Here is a 21,849-nt window from a genome sequence, read left to right as displayed (position 1 = left end):
AATATTACTACAGGTATGGGATCTGTTATCTAGAATGCTCCAGACCTGGGGTTTTCTGGATAATTTGGATCTTCATACCTTAAGTCTACTAGAAAATCATGTAAACATTAAATAAACCCAATAGGCTGGTTTTGCTTCCAATAAGGATTATTTATATATTAGTTGGGCTCAAGTACAAGATACTGTTATTATAAGTAACTGTTATTATTACAGAGAAAAAGGCAATCATTTTTAATTTTTGAATTTTTGAAAATTTTGATTATTTGGATAAAATGGAGTCTATGGGAAATGGTAGGAAGTGATGTCGCACCAAGCTCAAGTAGGAAGTGATGTCGGTTTTCGGATAAAGGATCCGATACCATACGTCCCTCTTTGCCATGTAATAAATATATGTTCCCTAATCTTGTGGCTTTCTGGGCAATTCAAAAAATATCTATGATAGTATTTGCAAATAAAAATAATATTAAGAAAAAAAAGCAAACACCCATTAATGCAAATTGACAAATATGCAAAATGTATATAAATTACCCTTGTGCTTTCGGCAACCCTTTGTGCTGCTTCTCTCGCCATCGCTTTGGCCATTGTGTTAGAAATGGGTGCACCTTGTGGTTGTGGAAGTATCCTTTGTGGAGATGGGGATCTCCTGCCATGAACTGGACTATGGAAATTAGATGTTGGAGGCTCTAAGGTATGTCCATGGACAGGAGAGGCTGTTCGACTATGTTCCCAAGATTCATCCACTTTCCTGTGTGGGCACACATGATCATCTTTGGTATTTGAGACTCCAACAGTTGCTAATGGCTTACATTTGGGCATAGTTCTTGGGTGTTGTGTTTGAGGCATCATTAAGTCAGGTGGAATTAAAGCACCTAAGGAGTCTTCAGATTCTCCTTGTGCTGAGAGGGTTCTAACTGTAACTTCCTTGGCATCAAGATTGAGTAATTTGAGAAGGTCTACCACAATGTTCTCTGCTGCAGGAAATACCACTTCGGCCACCTACAAATCACGAAAAAACAGCAATGAAATACAAATAGGAATAACAGTATGAACTATATAAATATTTTTTTCAGAAATCATCATTTTATTTTTTTATTGGCATCTAATGATGCAATGGGAAATAATACATCTTAGAAACAAGTGTAATGCCAACAGCACAGACATTAAGGGGGTTATTTATCAAAGGTCAAGTTTTAGAGGATTGTGAGGTTTTTATCTGAAATAAACACCCAATTCAAATGTTCTCTTTTATGAAAAACTCAGATGGGAAAAACCCAAATCAGTGAATTTGGGGTGAAAAACTCACATGCTCTAATTGATCGAGTTTTTGAGAATTTTAGAATTTCTGGAATTAATCGAGTGAAACCCACCAAGAAAAAACTCGAATATCATGAAGGCTACAAGCAACTTCAAATGGTTCTAGGACCTCTTTCATTGACTTTTTCAAATTTGAGCTATTTCCAGCTTCGAAGTATAATAAACCTGGAAAATGTTTAGTTTTTTTTATAGCAGAAAATTTGAGTTTTGACTGAAAATTTAGCTTGAAAAACTATTTTTTTAGGTTAAAAATCAATGCAACCTTTAATAAATAACCCCCCTAGAATTGGATTGCTAAGAAGGCCCATGAGCCTGAGGTCTATTTACTTTATACAGTTGTTTGAATAAAAATTTGAAAAGAGAAGGGCTTTTGGACAAACTATAACATTTCTACTGCCTACCTTTTGTCCTTTTGCATACACACAAAATCCAGTCACATGTGCTCCATTGGAGGTTCCAGTTGGAGAGAGTACAGGTGGCTTAAATGTAACTAGGAGAGTGACTGGAGTGGGACCCTGGTGCACTGTGACATTTTCAGGTGGGATAGGAGGGCCTGTGGTAGAATAAAACATTTATTAGATGAGATTATTGGGTAGAAGAGAAAAGGTAAAATGGGGAAAGAAATAGCAGGGTAAGGAGAACAGAAATTTCAAACAGGATGGGAGATTGATTGAGCAAGAAGGTAAATGAAGAGATGAGGATAATGATTAGTGGGCCTAAGGTTGCTTCACAAACCCCTACCACCCAGTCTTACACAAGGCATATGGTTACATTTCCTCAATAAACCCAACCTGTTTTATGATCATTAATGGGCTGCCTGTTGTCCTGCTCCTATAAAAATGTAATTGGATAACAAAAACTAAATACAAACAAACACTCTAGTAACTCATAAAACCAGGGTTGCCACATTTTTTTTTTAAAACAGGCAGGTGGTGGGCCAGTGATGTTGCGGGGTGGGTCACATGGGGGGTGGGTGACATGGGGAGGCGGGGCTGGTGACATTAGGGATGGGACTGATGACGTAGCGATCAGCGATTGGCTGGTCATCATGTCAATCACTTCAATATCCTGCCCGGATTTCCTAATTTAGAAACCCAGACAAGAACTTTTCACCCAAACAGCTCTTCCAAAAAAACAGGCTGTCCAGGTAAAATCCAGGCAGGTGGCAACCCTACATAAAACTAGGGATAACTAGGCATGATTGAGTGTTATGGGTATGTAGAGTGTTCATACTTTTGTACCCCCACAGCTACAAAGGTATCATGCATGGCAATATGAAGACCTTTAAATATTTCAAAAAGGACTGAGGGATAACATGTGCTGTAGTGAATGAGCACTGAAGTGCAGAAAAATATTTCAATATGAAGACATTCACTTTTTTTTTTTTTACTTGGAAAATATATTGTTAATTTATTTATGGTAAAAGCTAAGTTAACTGTCATCCTGGAAATGAAAAAAATGCAGAGAATCAATTGCGGTGATTACAAGTCAGGCCAATTAGTCTGAGTGAGACATGGGACCATCACAATTCAGTCTGTCAAATTCACATTGTAGGGAAGTGAACCTTGTGGTGTTTAACCTAATGGAATACAGTGATAGTACAGTGATACCCTGTGTTAAATGCAGCACTATCTCTGTCAAATATTTCCTATGAACTGGCATCTAGCGGGCATATTTTTCAGCACGGAACAAAGGCCTATATTTACATTGTTATTCCTTTGAATTCCTATAGCAGTGATCCCCAACCAGTAGCTCGTGAGCAACATGTTGCTCTCCAACCCCTTGGATGTTGCTCTCAGGGTCCTCAAAGCAGATGCCTTTTTTTCAATTCCAAGCTTGAAAGCAAGTTTTAATGGCATAAAAACGAAGTAAAATGCCAAGCAGAGCCTCTTGTAGGCTGCCAGTCCACACAGGGGCTAACAAATAGCCAATAATTGCCCTTATTGCCCCACTCCAAGGGACTTTTTTAATGCTTGTGTTGCTCCCCAACTCTTTTTACATTTGAATGTGGCTCACGGGTTAAAAAGGTTGGGGACCCCTGTCCTATAGAGTGCCAAAATTGTAGACTCCCTGATCACTAAGAAACACTAAGACCATAAAATAAAGAAGCATTGCCCCCAAAACTAGTAATAAACCAGCAAGGCTGGTCAGCTGTTTATGCCTAATTAAAACATGCAGTAACCAAGGAAACACTAGTAGTTGTAGGCACATAAGGTGGTCACTGGTTATTCTCTTATCAGCTTTTTGAATTTTGAAAGTGGCTGAATTGACAGTGTACACTAATATATTAATTTAGAGAGTCAGACATTAAGGAGGTTATTTATCAAAGGTTGAATTTTACAGTTATGTGAGCTTTTTTAGACCTCGAATGAACTCACAATTTGAACGGTTTCTAATTTAAGAAAAAGCTTGAATCCACGAGTTCGGGGATAACAACCTGAAAACCCAAATTAATCGAGTTATTTTGGCCAAAAAAAACTTGAATCTCTCGAACTAATCGAGTTTTCGAGTGAAACCCCCCGAAATAAACTCGAACATCATGAAGGCTATTAACATCTTCAAATGGTTCAAGGGACCTCTGCCACTGACTTCTACATGACGTTGGCAGGTTTTAGATGGTGTACAGTATTTTTAACTCAAATTGATTTTTTTGTCAAAAATAACTTTGAAAACCTGGAAAACACAACTCAAACCTTAAGGGCAAGGCCAGACGTAGCGTTTTTGCGGCGTTTTTTCTTTGCGTTTTTAAAAAAGAACAGCCAGGCGTAAATACGCCACTGAAACCACATGCGACCGTCAACATGCGTTTTTCAGCACGTAGGATTATTTTCCTAACATGCACTTCTCATTGTACTCATTGAGAATTTGGATGCCATATTTAAAATGGCGTAAAACGCAAAGTGTGGTTTCAAACGTGCAGATCCCATAGAGTGTATTGCCAATACTGGCGTCCTGTGGCGGATTTCAGCTTGCAAGCGCCCTGTGTGAATTGCCATAGTGCGTTTTAGTTTCAGTGTTAGTGCAGTTTATGCGTAATTACGCCTGGCTGTTATTTTTTTAAAAATGCCACATCTAGCCTTGCCCTAATAAATCTGCCCCTAAGAGAAGGTACCCTTCTTCATTAAAACTTTGCTTCAATGGACCCTTCAAGCTTTGCAAGGTGTGTGGTTCACAGTTAAACCTACTGGCAAAACATTCAGTATCATCTTAAATTTATTTGTAAGCTGTGGCAGAGCAAACAAAGACTTTTAACCCTGAGGAACAAGATAGCACTGTACCTAATAACAACCAATTCCTAATTTATAATATAAAGCCCCTTCTTAATATAAGTAGGGTTAATATTTTTTATTTAATGTGAACATAACCAGTTTGCCTTTACAGCATTGCAGATACCACTTTTAGCATCACCATGTTTATTTGATTTATTTGGGGAAAAGACCTTGTATGTCTGATCCTCACTGTGCAGCTTTACAGAACATTGTGACACTTTCTAAAACAAATAATAGAAAATTTGTAGAAAAACAATGCAAGTACATTCAGCTCTCAAGAATAAGAAATTACTCACAGTGACAAGAACAAGCCAGAGTCTAACATTAAGAATTACTGTAATCGGGCAGACCTTGATTTTGTTCATTCCAGAACAGCTAGCACCCATTTCTGCTTTGGAATAGAACATTTTGCTGTTAAGCCTTTTGTTTTTTTCAAACCTGAACAACCAAATTGAAGATTTGGCCTCAGACTGCTTGACAAAGATATAAAAATGTTTTTAATATAGTTAAAAGCAGGACTGCCCAACATGTGACCATTCAGTTGTTATTGAACTTGAATACCCAAACAGACAAAGGCCTTCAGGCAATGTTGTAAGTTGTAGCTCAGTAAATAAAGAAGGGATAAGGGTTAGATGCCGTTACTAAGGGCTCTTACAGACGGCTGTTTTCGCCTGCGCTCCCCTGTGTTTTGAATTTCTTCAGTTTCAGCCGCAGGGGAGCACAAGAGTAGACGCACTCAATTATTGTGAAGGGGGCTGTACTCACACAGACACATGTATGCGTCGACCGCAGGTGAAATGCAACATGCTGCGTCCCACCTGCGGTTGCCGCTTACATGCGTCTGTGTGAGTACAGCCCCCTTCACAATAATTGACTGCGTCTACTCTTGCGCTCCCCTGTGGCTGAACGGAAGAAAGCGAAACGCAGGGGAGCGCAGGAGAAGACGGCCACGTGTAAGAGCCCTTAAGTACATATTGTAGCCCTGCACACAATTAGGATTTCTAATTGTAGAACATTTCCATATAAAAATAGAATCCGGAAGGATTTCAAATGCCATAAGTAGTCAGAAGAACATGGCAGTAGAATCCTTGCTAGTTTCAAATACAGACACTTTACAGAAAACCTGTAATGAAATCAAATCTGCATACACACCTGATGGTAGGGTAGTAAACTCGGCGTATGCCTCCTTCCTCTCCCTCTGTTCCAAAGGAAGCTGCCATGGCATCTGGTGAGGCTTTGCTAGTAGTTTTACCTTATAGGTCATATTGGGTTTCAGGTTGAAAAAGTGGTACCTGTAACGAGCAGCCTTAACTATGTCATATTCTTCATCATTAAGGAAAATGACATGGCTGTAATTGCTGTTGCTGGGTAGCCATATAAGTTCAGCAGACATCGGAGTTATGTTGCCAACCTTAAGATGAGACGGGGCAACAATGACATCCTTCCCCACTAACAAAGTACACTGCAGCTCATCAGAGTTTCCTCGGTCTGTGACCGTCTGGATTGATAAACGATATGTAACTGTGGCGAGATCCAGTTTCTCTAAGAGCAATTTGGTTCTACTTCCAAAATTTAGTGTTGCACGGATCTCCTTGCCAACCAGCACATTATAGCTATGTATTGTACCCCAGCCTGGTGGCACTAATGGTGGCTCCCAGCCCACAATAACACTTTTGGCGAGTTGTTTAATAAGGGTTATTTTCCGAGGATAAGGCACAATGTCTTCTCCAATCTCATCAATGTTAACATCCATCGTTGTCCCTGTGCCATTATTCACCACACTAGACTCCATGTGAATGGATGGGGTTATCTCCAACTTAAGCTCTGATTGACGTAGAGGAGCAGAATGGTTGAGAATATTTTCCTCCTGTTCACTGGCCAATGTGCTAGACATATGGAATTCATCATTTTGTACAAAGTCCACGAAATTTGAAGGGACCAACCCTCTCTGTCCATCAAGTAGCTCACCTGCAAATATTATAGACTGAAGGTTAAATAAAACATTATAGATCTTTAAACATAAAAGGGCTCAGCTACATTAAATGTAAGGCAAATGGCAAAGTGAGGCTGATGAGAGTAAAACACTGGCTATATTGTTTTTTGACAGGCAAAGGATATTATACCTTTCCTGCATAACCATATATAGGTGGTGGAATAATTACTCATAATAAGGTATGTGTATTCATCCTACTTCCTCTATAACTGGAATTACCTGACCATTTCCCAGACTGCACTGGCAATAGTATCATATACCTCCTCATGTTGTACATGGATGAGGATTCCCCCTGCCAATTTCCATAGGCACCTGGCTGCCATTACAACTAACGTTTCCTGCCAGCACCGTATTCAATTAAATGACTTCTGAAAGAAAGTATCAGTTTTACTTTTTATTTGTCATTTTTATATTAGCAAAGCATCCTTTATTTCTATAGTGGGCTTAATACTAATGAAAAGGTTTGGCTAAAAAAAATGAGCAATTAATGTAATTTGAATTTAGAATCTAAGCACATCTATCTGAAAAAAGGATACAACTCATTTGAGCAAAAACATATTGTCCTTAGAGTACAGGTGCATAAAAACACATGGTTTGATAAGGACGAATCCTCAAATTCTAACCTAAATCTTGCAATGGACCTCTGATTTAAACAAACCATGAAATAAATACAATTGTGACAAATACAATACAATCATCTTTGGCTTTGAGTTAGTGGCATGGCTTTATTATTTAGCCAATATATACTGAGAAAACAACATTTGAACACTGAATGTTTCACTCTCATACTGGATCTGATCTCTGCACACTGGTTTAGGAGATGTAGCAGTTGAATACAGATGGAGTGCAGGGCCATAGTCTGTTGGTGGCTTGACATCTCCCTTCTCAGTAATTAATTGAAAGAGACAGGTAATTTTGCCTGGCACAGCATGGTGCATTTCTATCACCACTCAGAGAGCTGTTATATGAAATGATGTCACAGATCTGGGGACAATTGATGTCACTTTAACATGACCAGTATGTCTTTTGCAATAGTTATACTTTGGTGTCAAAAACATCCACAAGATTTATAGCAAAAACTGGAGATGACCTAAACTGCTGCCAAAAAAAACTTGCAACTCACCACAATCAACACTAAGGGGGTTATTTATTAAAGGTCAAGCTGTGTTTTTCCCAACAAATTCAGGAACATTTCGAGGGTAGTTTCACTAAAGAAACTTGAATTTTTTAAGAATTATTATGCCCCGAAGCTGAATTCAGCTAAAACCTGTAGAGGTCAATGGCAGAGGTCCTTTGAACCACCTGAACATGTTTTTTGCTTTTATGATTTTGGGGTTTTTATATGGTGGATTGTGCTACTATTTTGAACCCGAGAAATACATGTCCTGCTGGAAATAGTGCAACCTATAGCATAGTACATAGTATGCCTGTAAATAGGCAGCAAAATGTCTGTTACTTACAGAATATGAAAACATAATAGAGTATTATTGAGTTTAGGTCATCTGCAACACCACCAAGTACATACATCTTTCTGTCTGCTCAAATGACAGGTAATGAAAGGATTTACAGTATCTACTTGAAGAAGAGCATATTTATAGCTTTACTGATCCATCTAAACCACTGGTCCTTCAATAACTGCTTCAATTGATTGGAAAGGTCTGTTTTTCATGATATAACCCAAACCATAATTCTTTGGTTGATGCACTGGTAACATACTACATGTACAGCCATATTTATATGCACATAAATAAACAAATGACTCATGCAAAAACTTCAGTTGAAAAAGATCAATGTACAAATCATAAAGCAGGCTTTTGCATTAATACAAAATAATTAGGGGTTTACCAAAACCTTTTTAATTTGTCTTATAATTCTGCCAAATATCAGACTAATCTGAATACAACTTTTCATATCCACATTTGAGTAAAATCATAAATTTGGATCTTTGAAAACAATTTTGTCAGGTTCCATTGACCCTTGATATTATGAGTTTGAATTTGGCTGAACCCCAAAACAAATCCTTGAATTTGTGCTTCCTTAAAACAAATGTTGGTGTGGGGCTTTAGATTTGTTTTGAAGGACAAGAAACCCTAATCCAGTTAAAACATTGAATGAGTAAGTAAGCATTTTCCTGAATCTTGGCTTCAATGAAAGCTACAGTTACCTCTACACATCATGCCATAGAAACCAAAGCCTGTAAGTGCAAAACAGGTGGAACCATAAATACCTTCATAAAATCCATCCTCGTCCATGTCTCCATACACATAGAGGTATTTCCCTGCCACCAAGGGTAGTTCTGCTTCAGGGTTTTCATTCGGTCCATCATAAGGATTATAACTGTGATATAATGACAGTAATACTATCTCAATTATATAAAAACACAACATAGGTCCAGTTCTCTTTTCTACTTCTGCATATAATACTATTATGTTTAATTTTAAAAGTTTTGCTTGACTGACTGATATGTTACCTTACTTTGAAAACTGGGACACTTCTAGCCAGATCATATCCTGTTAGCGCAAGCCATGGTTACAAGATTCACCTAAACCCCACCTCATTTCTTAGTGTTGAAGGAGGAACTAAATCACAAATAAAACACCAACATTTCAGCTTTAATATAATAAAAGAATGCTAATAGAGCCAAAAATTGAAGCTGGGATAGACACAAACCCTGCAGATGCCTGTCACTTCTAGTGCAGAAACTGCATCAATGTGTAACCAAACCCAATGAGAAAACAATTAACTCTGATCAGTATAACACAAATCAAAGAAATGCAGCTGTCTGATTGCTGCGGGTCACTGAACTGATGCAATTATAAATAAAACCCTTGTGAATGAAGCTTTTCCATCACTATTGCACCAACCAGAGAGACCACAGATCAACTGCTGTATTTTAATTCTGCTAAATTGCAAATCCTATTAGCTCAATCATGGTGGTGTCAGCAATAGATCCATATTAATATCTGAGAAGCCTACCTCTAGGCTTATGACTGTTATTTGCAGCACAATTCCATACCAATACATTTTCATACAATCCAACAGGGAAAATGTAGGTTTCTGTTGGCAAAAGTGGTTCATGGAGCAGCTGAATACAGTAGGCCTGGTCTGGACAGGGACTGGGTAATCTGACAATGCTGGGATTTTTGATTAAAGTTGTAGAGATGCAGAAATGTAGGTTTACATAAAAGTGCACACTTTATAATTAAACTGGGATATTTAACAAACTGTGCTGGAAATTGTTGGTAACAGCCCCCATCTTCAACCCTGTTAAACCGCTAAACACTTGTTCAGTTCTATTACTCTGTCAGAATAGACATGATGCAGTAAAACCATGTTTTCGTGGGCTGTAAATTGTCCCATTAAAGAGCTGTCTGGTTAGGGTGATAATGGCAGTGATTGATCCCTCTCTTGGCTCATAAAATGCCAATATATTACCTGTAACGTGCGATACAGAGGTGGACTTTCCCAGAGTATCGTTGCTTTGAGGTATTCGTATTCTTTTCCTTATCCATCTATAAAAAAATATTGAAGGCCTTATTTAGCAATAGTTCTAAAATATACATATTCAGCAATGCGTGATAGTTGAGTTTCTCAAAACAATACTTGACTGCCCCAAGCAACACTTACATTGCAATCAACCTTGTGCCTTGGGCTGCCAGACCTGGATAACGAAAGGAAAGTTGGTTTGACGCAGAACTGTTCTGGCTTGTCTCCTGTTATTTGAAGTGGCCGTATATACTCAGAAATCACAGACCTGCTGCCGGTGGAGCTTTCATTACCTGTGCAAAGAAAAGGTCAACTAGGATTAGAAAGCAGCTCCATCCATATCTTGCACCAGGTCTGGACTGAGAATTATAATAGGCCCTGGCATTTCAGGTACACAGAGGTCCAAACAGCCCCACCAGCCCACTAAATACTGACTTTCTATAGCACCTTATAGCAGACCCCACAGATTGCTAGTCCGGGCCTGTCTTGCACTAATGGTTCTTGAAGTCTACTAAAGCACCAATACAGGTATATACACTTTTGTGTACGGAAAAAGGGGAATGTTAACAAATTCATAAACAAACAAATAATCAAAAGTTGATCAAAATTCCCTTTCTGGCATAAAACATCTGGCCAGACCAGGCTTTCCAGCTCCACACTTAGAGAAATCTAAAAATTACTTTGTTATAACCAAGGTATTGGCAAATGTTTGGTGGTGCCTCTGGGGAGGGGCCATTGGGAACTAATGTTCTGCAACTGGTGGGAAGATTTCCTACATTTACAAAAAATGTTGTTACCAGAATAACCAGTTGTTTGGATCACTTTACATTTAGGGAGTGTTTTTCAGTTCCACTTTTTCTATCGGTGTAGAATTGCCCAGCGTTATTGAATAATTTTGCAGTACCCTTTTCTATTCCCTTTCTTTCAGTGATACCATGATTTTAACAAGGTTTCATGACATATATACACTATATATATATTTTTATATGATCCGTTTTACATGCACTTGTAAGATAAGCCACATCTTACCTTTAACAATAGAAGTTGCTATTCCATTCATGAACTGAGTAAGAGTTTTATTGGGCAATCCTGGGACATCGAATATGCCTTTGTGGCCACTTAACAAGTCAATCTTGCCAGTGTGCAGCCGGAACTTCTCCAGCTCTCGGGAAAGGTGATTAAACTGTTCACTCTGCGTCCGACATTTGTCTTCAAGTTCCCGGACCTTGGCCTACAAGCCACAAAAATAACAGCAACATAAAGGCGTGCCTCATGGTTATTCCACATAAGATGATGAACTTTGCAAAATGAAGTGGGTAGCTGTGAGAAACTACCCTTGGTAATGGTAATCCCATTTTAGGCTTTGTGTCATAACTGCTGTGGTGAATACCTGGCAGCAGCAATCCTATATCTTGTATGAGAATTACAAAGAGAGAATGTGGGCATCTTCTCTGAGAAGATTGTGGTGATTAGATTGCCTAGTGTGCATTTACAATAATATGGTTTATGTTGGTGCCAAAAAATATATAGGTACTACTAAAAAACTAATCAGTAATTCAAAATCAAAAATAAATAAAGTTAATCATGGGAAATATACTCACAATTCACCCCAGTCCTAGGGTGTAAGTCCAAGTCAACATTTCAAAAGAGAAAAATGTGAGTGTCCCCCATATGAGTAATATGAGTAAGTGCCCCAGCAGGCACGAAATGCGTTAGGTCTTGCTCTGATGTCCTAATAAAATTTTCATTTTTTAATTAATTGATTCATTATTTTGGGGGACACTAACATTTTTCTCTTTTGAAATGTTGACTTAGTGTGCATTTACCCTTGATGATAGCAATTTAAAAGTGGGCATTCTAATAAGGCTATATACTCCTGTTGTGAACACAATTCTCTTGCAGCGTGCACCCAACCGAACAGCAGACAGCGGACCAACAGTGGACAATCCTAGGAGGATTGTCCGGTGAATAAAAATGTTTTAATCACTCCACTGTCTGCTTTTCCGTTGAGTGCGTGCTGCAAGGGAATTGTGTTCACTGTGAAGTCTCTCCAAGCTGCGGGTTCGGGGGGCTCTGCAAACGGACCAGAGATCTGGAGCAGTGAGTGATCTGTTAACATCAAATTCTTACTGAACTGTGAAGTTGAATTTTAAGCGAAAGGTCTGGGGCAGCTGCACCCGGACCCACTCGCTCACAGGGTGAGCATTGCATGATTTATGCCTGTTTATCTTAAAGGGCTTGGAATGTAGTAGGGCTGGAGTGCTCCCTAATTGGTACATTATATACTCCTGTACACAAAATAAATCCAATTATTAGCTTTGGTAACCCAAACTGAATTTCAGAATCAGCTATGCTATCCATACATTGGCTTAGAACCAATGTATTACTAGTTTTTATTGGATGAAGAAATTTCACATAATGAATTGGAGGGCATGGAGACTTGCCCTGTACAGCATGCTGGCTTACAGTCACACTGTGGTCTGTCTGTGCTTACTTTAAAAAAAAAAAAAAAAAGAAAGATGGCATTTGCAATGAATATAATGCAAGTTCTACTGCCGAAATACACTTAAAACGTACATTTCCATCTGAGCTAGGTTAAACCTTTGATTGCTGAATCATTTTCTGAACTGCTTTGAATTTAGCGGTTGTTCATAAGCATAGCAACCATCGGAAGTTTCATACCAAGACAGTTTGCTAGTAATAAATCACTTCTATCTCAAGTTACTCCATTAGGAGGCACATATGAAACAAACTATTGATATAGTCAGGCTGGGTTAGGGTTAACTCATTGCTATAAACCTATGTGAGACCTATGTGAGTTGTAACAATCCACATGCCTAGTAAGAAGACCGTGGCCCATAGTAATAGTTACTTAGAAATTCCAGGCCAAGCCCATTTAACCGTAGCAATTGTCAGGATTTCTATGGAAACCTAGTTATCTATATCCCCTATTTTGAAATGTGCATGCTTATCTAGGGAAAAGACTTTGTTGGTCAGCAACATGTTCACATTGATATATAAAATGACCATACTCATAATAATAGTCATAAAAATAATCAATTTAGTATCTGAATAAACAACAGTAACAAAAGGACAGAGACTTCTCCATTCTTTCCTAGGATATACTCCTGCAATAAAATGTTCAGCTGCATAGCGTTTTATGCTTACTCGTATATTGTATATACAATAAAAAGCTATGCAGGCTATTGTTCTCAAAAATGAAGCAGCCATTGCAGTCACTACAACGTTTATATAATAATGCAGTCTAAGCATTAAAACCAGTGAATCTGTCATATTTTTGCAGAACCGAGAACTATAGCTCTGTAATGTAAGTAAGCCGTTAGGCTAAACAGCCATGTGTAAAATTCATCCATGTATAAAGTACAATTCGGACTTATAAGTAAAGCTTCACTTCCATTTATTTTCCCTTACTGACTGTACAGTGAAGGCAAATAGCTTGATAACTTTCTCCCTCTGCATTTACAGAGCTGCTCTATTGCTAGAATGGGTTCAACACTGCATTGTGGGACAAAAACATGTACAGATATGGGACCTGTTATCCAGAATGCACCTTGGGTTTTCCAGATAATGGATATTTCAGTAATTTGGATCTTCTTACCTTAAGTCTACCAGAAAATCATGTAAACGTTAAATAAACCCAATAGGCTGGTTTTGCTGCCAATAAGGATTAATTATATCTTAGTTGGGATCAAGTACAAGCTACTGTTTTATTATTACAGAGAAAAGGCAGTAATTATTTTTTTTACAATTTGGATTATTTGGATAAAATGGGAGTCTATGGGAAACAACTTTCCTGTGATTTGGAGCATTCTGCATAACAGGTTTCTGGATAACGGATCCCATATTTCTTTCTGCACTTTGCTCACTGCACTTGCGGATGTACATGTGCCCTTAACAGTACTAAGGCTACTTTTTCTTAACCACTTTAGTTGGGACCTACGTTGACTTAAGAAATAGCTTAGAATTTACAACTGTTTTCCATTTCACTACTATTCTCTACTTGTTATTGGTGTAGCGGGAAATGTCAATATATTGAATAGGATCATGCTTCCACTGTAAACAGCTCAGTGCAAGCCTTATTTGTACCACAGGCACTGTCTAATACATTCAATAGAGTATATGTCTCCCCTAATGTAACCTACATTGAGTATGTGCAGCTTTGAATAGCTTGCTGGGTGCCATACTCTCTCACTGCTAAATGACAGATTGATGTGATATGCTCCAGGAAATAATAAAAGAATAGCACACTGGGGATACATTCCAGTGGCCATTGGTTAATTAAATGATTATAAATAAAAACTGCACCAGAGTTGGGCATTTTAATTAGTGAAATTAAAAAAAAAGAACATGGACAAATAAATGAAAGCTTGTGGGTGCTATATGCTGTGGGAGCATCTCTCTATAGTATCTCATTTTTGCTTCTTAGATGGCATGAATAAGTCAATCAATTTAAGCATCTAGCTATTATGTAGCATGTACAGGAGAAATTGTAACCATAGAAAACTAAGAATTTCAAATCCCACTGCATCTAACCGCTACAATGAGGCTTGAATGCAGAGCTACTCTAATTAGCACAAACGAGAGATAAGAAGGAATCTGTTCAAATTCAAGGTATGTCCAAACACAAGGCTCATGACGGTATTTGAAATGCAAGTGTCGCATATATTACAAACAGTAACAAGCATGACGGGAATACATAAGAAAAAAATTGTGCTAAACATGTTCTTAACATTATTCTTAAATGGAAATAGATAGCTATAGGGAGTGCTGAATTGAAAGTGCACCCTTGGAAATTCAGTCTTCAATTTTGCCGATACTGTTACTGAATTCCCAGCATGATACGCAGCCTATTCTCATGAACAGTTGGGTTGCAGAACGTACCTTGAATTCTAACATGATATACAATGAATTGTCAAGCCATTCTTCTAAGCAGCACTTCAGACTGGTAATAAGTAGGCTTCAAAATACAAGGCACATTTCTTTGCTTTCTGACAAACAGCAGGGGTTATTTTCATTTTTGAGAAACAAAAAATATCACAGCCCTCTGATCTCTGAGTTTTACTTCCCTGTTAATTTTAGTATCATTTACACAGACTGTGCCAGTAAAATACCAGGCAAGAGGCAACCCTACAATCAACCCACTTGCATAAAAGACATATTGTTTTCTTTGGCCATCCATAAACAGATTACCAACAGCACTGGTCCATTTGGTCAGCTGATGAGCCACAAGAGTGGCACTGATGTGAGATGGAGTTGAGTCCCCTCTTACTTTGAATTCACTAATATTTTATATACAAGTTTTTCAATACTGAACTTTTTGCCTGGACAAATTTTGATAGTCCAAACTGCCCCCCAAACTGGCCATATGCACGTTAATGTTAAAACTAGGCAATCTGTAGATACAATACTATAATGGTACAACATATTATTCCATTTAAGTGAATCAGGTTTTGGAGTATTTAAAAGATCATTCTTCACCCAATAAATAAGCCCTTCAGCATGAATACTATGCCCTTTGGCACTGCTCATGTAAATTGGGTACCTGCTCATGTTTTGAGTATCTTTAAAGCAATTTTTTACATGCAGGACACACAGACAGAAACAATCAGGAAATATGGGGTAATTTAATGAAAAGTGTAAACATTTAAATAGGTCTAATAACCCATAACAACCAGCAGCAGGTAGCTTTAACTGTTAAACCTTGGACTGGTTGCTAAGGGTTACTAGACTTGAGCAAACTTTCCCCATCTTATGTTTATACACATTGTCTCCAAAACAAGGAAACAACGGATGAAGGTGTTTAAAGTTAAACATTAAAGACAGCAGCAGAAAAAAAGAATTCGGAAGAAGCCTTCTAGAGTGGAATTTATTTCTTGCTACCCTGCCTGTGAGTATGCTTACAAGAATGGCTGCAACGTGGACCATGTAAAGGACAGGAGGAGAAGCAGAGCTATAAACACACATTACAAATACCTGCATGCTGTCCAAAGTGTTCTGTGTGAAAGGCAAAGCAATAAGTCCAGACAAAACACATTAACAAAAAAAGTAAACAAAGAAAGCAAAATCAACCAAAACAGTTTAATATCAATGCACACACTGTAGGAAAGAAAGGAAAGAAAATACACATTAAAACCAATTTCCACAGATAAAAGGCATGCATGACACACTGCAGAACATTGCAGAGAGCCTGGTAATGGCAACATGAATTATTATGCAAAACACATGACAATGGTCATCATTTCATCAGATTCCGTTTTGTATTTAGCACTGCTCAGATGTTCACTGGGTTATCATTTTAGTCAAACCCCAACCGTAAAGTTTGCAGTCGCTTTGGGAAATAGAAGATCACCTTTTGTAGAGTTTTGCCGCATTATTTGGGATATAAACAACACCTTTCTCAAACAATATTAGGTTTATTCATTGGGTAAGGACCATATTGGACAGGGTACCTCTCACTATACATATACCCAAGTTCAACAATATAGTCACATATGGTCTCATTTTAGGTGACATTTTTGTAGCCATGTGGTAGCCATGTACAAATGGGAATTTCCAAACACACCCGCACACCCTGGACCTTCGATAGTGATTTCCTGGTGCACAGCAAAGGAAGGAAACGGCCACCTCCCAAGTCACAGTAACACAAAAATCTCACCCTGTGTGCCGGTGAAATTTTTGTGTTACTGTAGCCATGTACAACCCTTGATTAAATACAATCACATGACCATAGGTGACTATCATTAGCAAAAGTAGTTCTTCTGAAATACAATAAATCCCATGCTGACAAGTAAACCTGTAAATAAAGCCAGCTGACACTGGTTGAGATTATCATTGGAAATCACAGGTATGGGATCCGGAAAGCTCCAAATTATAGAAAGGCCATTTCCCATAGACACCATTTTAATCAAATAATTCGAAATGTAAAAAATCCTTTTTCTTTGTAATAAAAATACAAGACACTGTACTTCATCCCAACTTAAATATAATTGATCCTTATTGGAGGCAAAATTATCCTATTGGGTTTATTTAATGTTTACTTGATCTTTTACTAAACTGAAGATATGAAGATCCAAATTACATGACCTAAAAAAGCATACCTGTAATCAGCAGTATTACAGTGAAATCTGTGAGAACAATGTGGGACTTTAAACGACAGTATGTCTTTTTTTTGGTTATTATACACATACTATTTAATTTAAAATAATAAAGTGTCTTCCTTGGCATGTAATCCATAAGGTCTGATGGTGCAAATCATTACCAGCACAGCTTCCTCTCACTGCAAAACTGTCACTATGAAACATGCAGACATTTGGGCTGCGTTGCATGAGTATGACGTTAATGTAATAAATTGTGCAAAGTCATAATTTCCAGAGCTCAATAAAGAATGGATCAAAGAAGTCCATATGCAAACAATAAACAATGGAAATTAGAACTTGAACGCCTGCCTGATTACGAATGATCTGCCCAAACAGAAAATGTGGTATAATGTATCAATAGATGATGAAGAAAAGACAAGCAGCAGTTCCTCTACAGTTTCAACAGTCCTGACAGTTTGGGCTGGCAGCATAAATGAACAATATCGTGTGGCCATCCATGTGAATGGTAAATTGGTTGGAGTATGGCCACCCTTACAGTCCCAGTTCATAAGCTCAAAAAACTGTAGCGGTCTAGTGAAAAGTGGTGGAGGAGGGGGAAGTCAAATGAATTAAGGTGGCCATTCACGGGCAGATAAAGCTGCCGATATCGGTCGTTTGGACCAATTTGACAGCTTATCTGCCCATGTATGGGGGCTTCCGACGGGTCTTCCCAATCGATATCTGGCCACAATATCGATCGGGAAGGTTTGACTTTTATCCGACTGACCCATCGGAGCCCCTTGGCGTATCTCAATTCGATTATACGACCATACGGCCGAACGTTCGAATCACCCCCAATATAGCCATAGTGGCATAGTGGAAAGATCCGCTCGTTTGGCTCGCCAAACGAGCGGATCTTTGAGTCTATGGCCAGCTTTAGGCATGGTTTGGCATACTAGGATATAGCTTAAAGGCATAGAGACATGGATAAACTAATCATATCCATGTTATCTCCAAGACCCTTCTTTGCAATCAAACAAAAAAGTTTTGATGATAAAGTCACTAGAACTTCCAGGCCCAACACAGTGAGTGAGTCTAGCTTGGATATTTGAATAATTGCACCACTTAAAATAATTTGAAAGAAAAGAAGTGTCATCCTCTGGATTAACATACTGTACATATAATTAGGCTTCCCATGCAGATATTTCCTTAAAATGTTCGTTATGGGGCCGATTTATCAAAAATCAAGTTTTCAGTTTTTTTCAAGATTTGAGAAAAAACTGAAAAAACACGGGTACAAATATACTCAAGAATAATCTTTGTAACCTCAAATAGTTGCCATTTATTAAAGAATAAAACCACAAAAAGTCACCAGAAAAACTTGGCAAGTAAAAGTTGGCAAGGTTGTATAGAAGTAATGGGAATGTTCTCACTTTATGTATTTTCCCAGTTTATTAAAACATTCGAGATTTTCGGCGTCAATGAAAATGAATGGAACAATGGAATTCTTACTGGCATGTGACTTTCTGCGAAAATATGCGGGAATATTTTGTTGTGTTTTTTTCTTAAATAAGCTGGCATTTGAGGAAAAAAGTTACACGAGTTTTGTCAGCGTTTTTTTCCTCGTCTGCGTATGTCTTTCCACAAACTCGAATTTTGATAAATTTGCCCATTAATCTCGCAAACGGGATTGCTAAAAGGGGTGTGTGCAACCAAAGAAGCAATACACAAATGTGGAGTCTACTCACTTAGAAATATATAGCTTATGGTCTGGAAATAAGTAATAGACCTCAATGTAATTATTTATTAGCTTCTGTCGTTTCGGTTAAGAAATCAATTTTAATATATATGATAATGTCACTACTATGTGATTGAAGTCAATCCCGGGAGATGTGCAAAGTTAAGATTGGATTTTCCATTTGAAGACAACCACCACAATGTCCGTGCAATGAGACAACCCATTATGTGCTGCAGTGGCAAGAAATCTCCCATAAAACAAATTAAGGAACTGACAGGATGATTCTGCTCAGCACAAATACTCAACTGAACACCTTCTGGGCATATACAGTACCATATAGTCCTTGTACACTGAATATTCATACTGTATACCAACAGCCTCTTCACTGCAGGGACATATTTTAAAATATACAGTTATGTTGTATCACTAAGGACTCTAGTGAAACCAGATAGTACATCACTAAGAAGAATTTAATACAGATCATTGCTCTATTTAAATTTTTGCAAGGGCAGTACCTGCATTTGGTGTAGTAAGAGCCAAACTCTAGAAATATACTGTATGGACAGAAATTGTAGCTTCAACCCTAAATGTGGAATGTTAACATTATTCACTGGGCTTTAAAATATTCTGGCATCTGATGATGAGCGCTGGGTGGGTGGTACGTATAGCGGATATTCTTTCCATTGTGGACAGCAAATTAATATGATGTTGGCACAAGACAAATATATCTGGCCAAGACAGAAAATACTGTATTTCTGAAAACATAACTTTCCTCTATCTGCTCTCCCTTGCCCATCAAATGTAAAAAAAATAAATAAAAAAAAATGCCATTGAAGAATAAATTTTAGGAGACATTCCAACACACCTATAACCATTAACCTGCAGTGCAGTTAACCTGTGCAGGCTAGTACAATATGCAGTGCATTTATCACCATTCTCAATTAAATCACTGATGACTGTTGTTCTGTATATTGTCTTACGGTTATTTGTATTATTATTAACATGTATTTATATAGCGCCAACATATTGTGTAGCACTGTAAAGTAAATGTGATTAGACAACTAAATCACATGTACATAGAACATATGGAGTTACATACATCACAATTAATACAGGTACAAAAAGGGGAGGAAGGCCCTATTCAAAGAGCATACAATCTAAAGGGAAGGGAGTAATTTGTACATATTCATATCTATATATTATAAGGGGTTATTTATCAAGGGTCGAGTTTGCAAGTTTGTTGCCTCGAATAAATTCACATCTCGAATGTTTGCTTATTTATGAAAAAACCTGAATGTAAAAAACTTGAATGAATGCAATCGGGGGGGGGGGGGGTGGGGGGGGGTTGGGGGTCTCTAATACCTCAAATTGACAAGTTTTCGAGCACGAACCACTGTGGAAACTTGATCAATTTGAGATATATTTATATATATATATATATATATATATATATATATATATATATATATATAATCCATATTTTTCATATACAGGTATGGGATCATTTTCCACAGACCAATTATCCACAAAGCTTCAAATTACAGAAAGACCATCTCCTATAGACTCCATTTTATCCAAATAATCAGAATTTTCAAAATGGTACCCTGTACTTGAGCCTAACTGAGATAGAATGGATCCTTATTAGAAGCAAAACCAGCCTATTGCATTTATGTCATGTTTTGTAGTAGACTCAAGGTATGGAGATCCAAATTACGGAAATATCCCTTATCTGGAAAACCCCAGGTCCCAAGCATTCTGGATAACAGGTCCCATACCTGTATGTATGTGTGTGTGTGTGTATATATATATATATATATATATATATATATATATATATATATATATATATATATATAAATATATATAAATAATCAGGAATTCAAAACCCATCTCCACTAAATCAATAAACTATACAGCAGAATTCTTACCTCTAGCATCTGTACTGCACCCTCATGTTCTTTTTTGGCTTCGACCTGGGCCTTTAATGTGAAAGGAGAACACGTAGGTTATTAAACCAAATATTAATACATATTACATATATATCAATAAATCAGTTTGCAATCTCAAGTTCTCCTCTCTGTTAGGTGTCTACCTTATCCTATATTTTATATTAACAAATATGTTGACTTAGTGCTCATTGTCAGGGAATCTTTCCCCTCCATCTCAGTACTGAAGGAGTTCTATCTCATCTGTCCTCGTTGGCTTAGCGATAAAGACAGTCATTTCCTTTAGTGGCTCTGCTGTTACAAAACACTCATTGTGGTGTCCAGAAAAGCCTGAGTTTTTATGAAATACCAGATAAAAAGCCTTAGCTCTATCAATCACCAGAAGCACACATGTAGCCTTTATACAATGTCCATTGGCATGAAGAGAATCAGATATGCTGTACATTTTTTTGTGGAAACAATCTTCCGCTACAATGGGAAGCATTAAATCCATGTATCTGGCTAAACATCTCTCTCCATGCTCGCAATCTATAGTGAAGAACAGAGCAACACTAATACAAGCCATTATAGAAACACAAGTCTTATGTAGAAAATCTTACAGAGTAAAGATTATGACAAGGCACAGAAAGCACAGAAATAAATCACTTCAGTTTCATTCTGTCACAATATTACATAGAATAAAGAGTGAAATGATCCATAGCAATAATCACCCTTTAAACTTGTGGCAACATACACATTGTATTCCTTCAGTCTACAGAAAAGTAGAGGGAGCACTGGTATGGACTCAGGCTTAACCCATTTGTAATGTTTGCTTTGTGATAACTACAGTATCAAATGCATTATTCCCAATGGTCTGGTGTAGAATGGATACATTAAAGGAGAACTAAACTCTAAAAATGAATATGGATAAAAACTGAACTGAACTTATTGCACCAGCCTAAAGAATATGGGGAGCTACTGGGGCATCTTTGGAGACACAGATATTTACTGCTAAAGGGCTGTGGTT

General features: G+C 37.7%; 1 protein-coding gene across 4 annotated transcripts in view; it reads right to left on the bottom strand.

Moving 5' to 3' along the window:
• Positions 1–21,849, bottom strand: part of rimbp2.L (RIMS binding protein 2 L homeolog) — a 211,219-nt gene that overhangs the window by 35,791 nt on the left and 153,579 nt on the right. For 3 of the 4 annotated variants that reach the window (XM_041567214.1, XM_041567220.1, XM_041567215.1), the window contains exons 10-18: positions 20,826–20,876; positions 16,057–16,077; positions 11,092–11,293; positions 10,204–10,355; positions 10,012–10,088; positions 8,804–8,913; positions 5,736–6,551; positions 1,716–1,867; positions 529–996 (exon numbers count right to left, since the gene is read on the bottom strand). In XM_041567214.1, the coding sequence (XP_041423148.1) occupies positions 529–996; positions 1,716–1,867; positions 5,736–6,551; positions 8,804–8,913; positions 10,012–10,088; positions 10,204–10,355; positions 11,092–11,293; positions 16,057–16,077; positions 20,826–20,876 (2,049 nt within the window). The remainder of the gene's footprint in view (positions 1–528; positions 997–1,715; positions 1,868–5,735; positions 6,552–8,803; positions 8,914–10,011; positions 10,089–10,203; positions 10,356–11,091; positions 11,294–16,056; positions 16,078–20,825; positions 20,877–21,849) is intronic. The other variant, XM_041567218.1, reaches the window with a different exon arrangement.

This window comes from Xenopus laevis, chromosome 1L, assembly GCF_017654675.1.
Source record: "Xenopus laevis strain J_2021 chromosome 1L, Xenopus_laevis_v10.1, whole genome shotgun sequence".
In the NCBI taxonomy this organism is placed as follows: Eukaryota; Metazoa; Chordata; class Amphibia; order Anura; family Pipidae; genus Xenopus; species Xenopus laevis.
The sequence above is the reverse complement of the archived record's forward strand: the minus strand, read 5'-3'. Positions and strand labels throughout refer to the sequence as shown.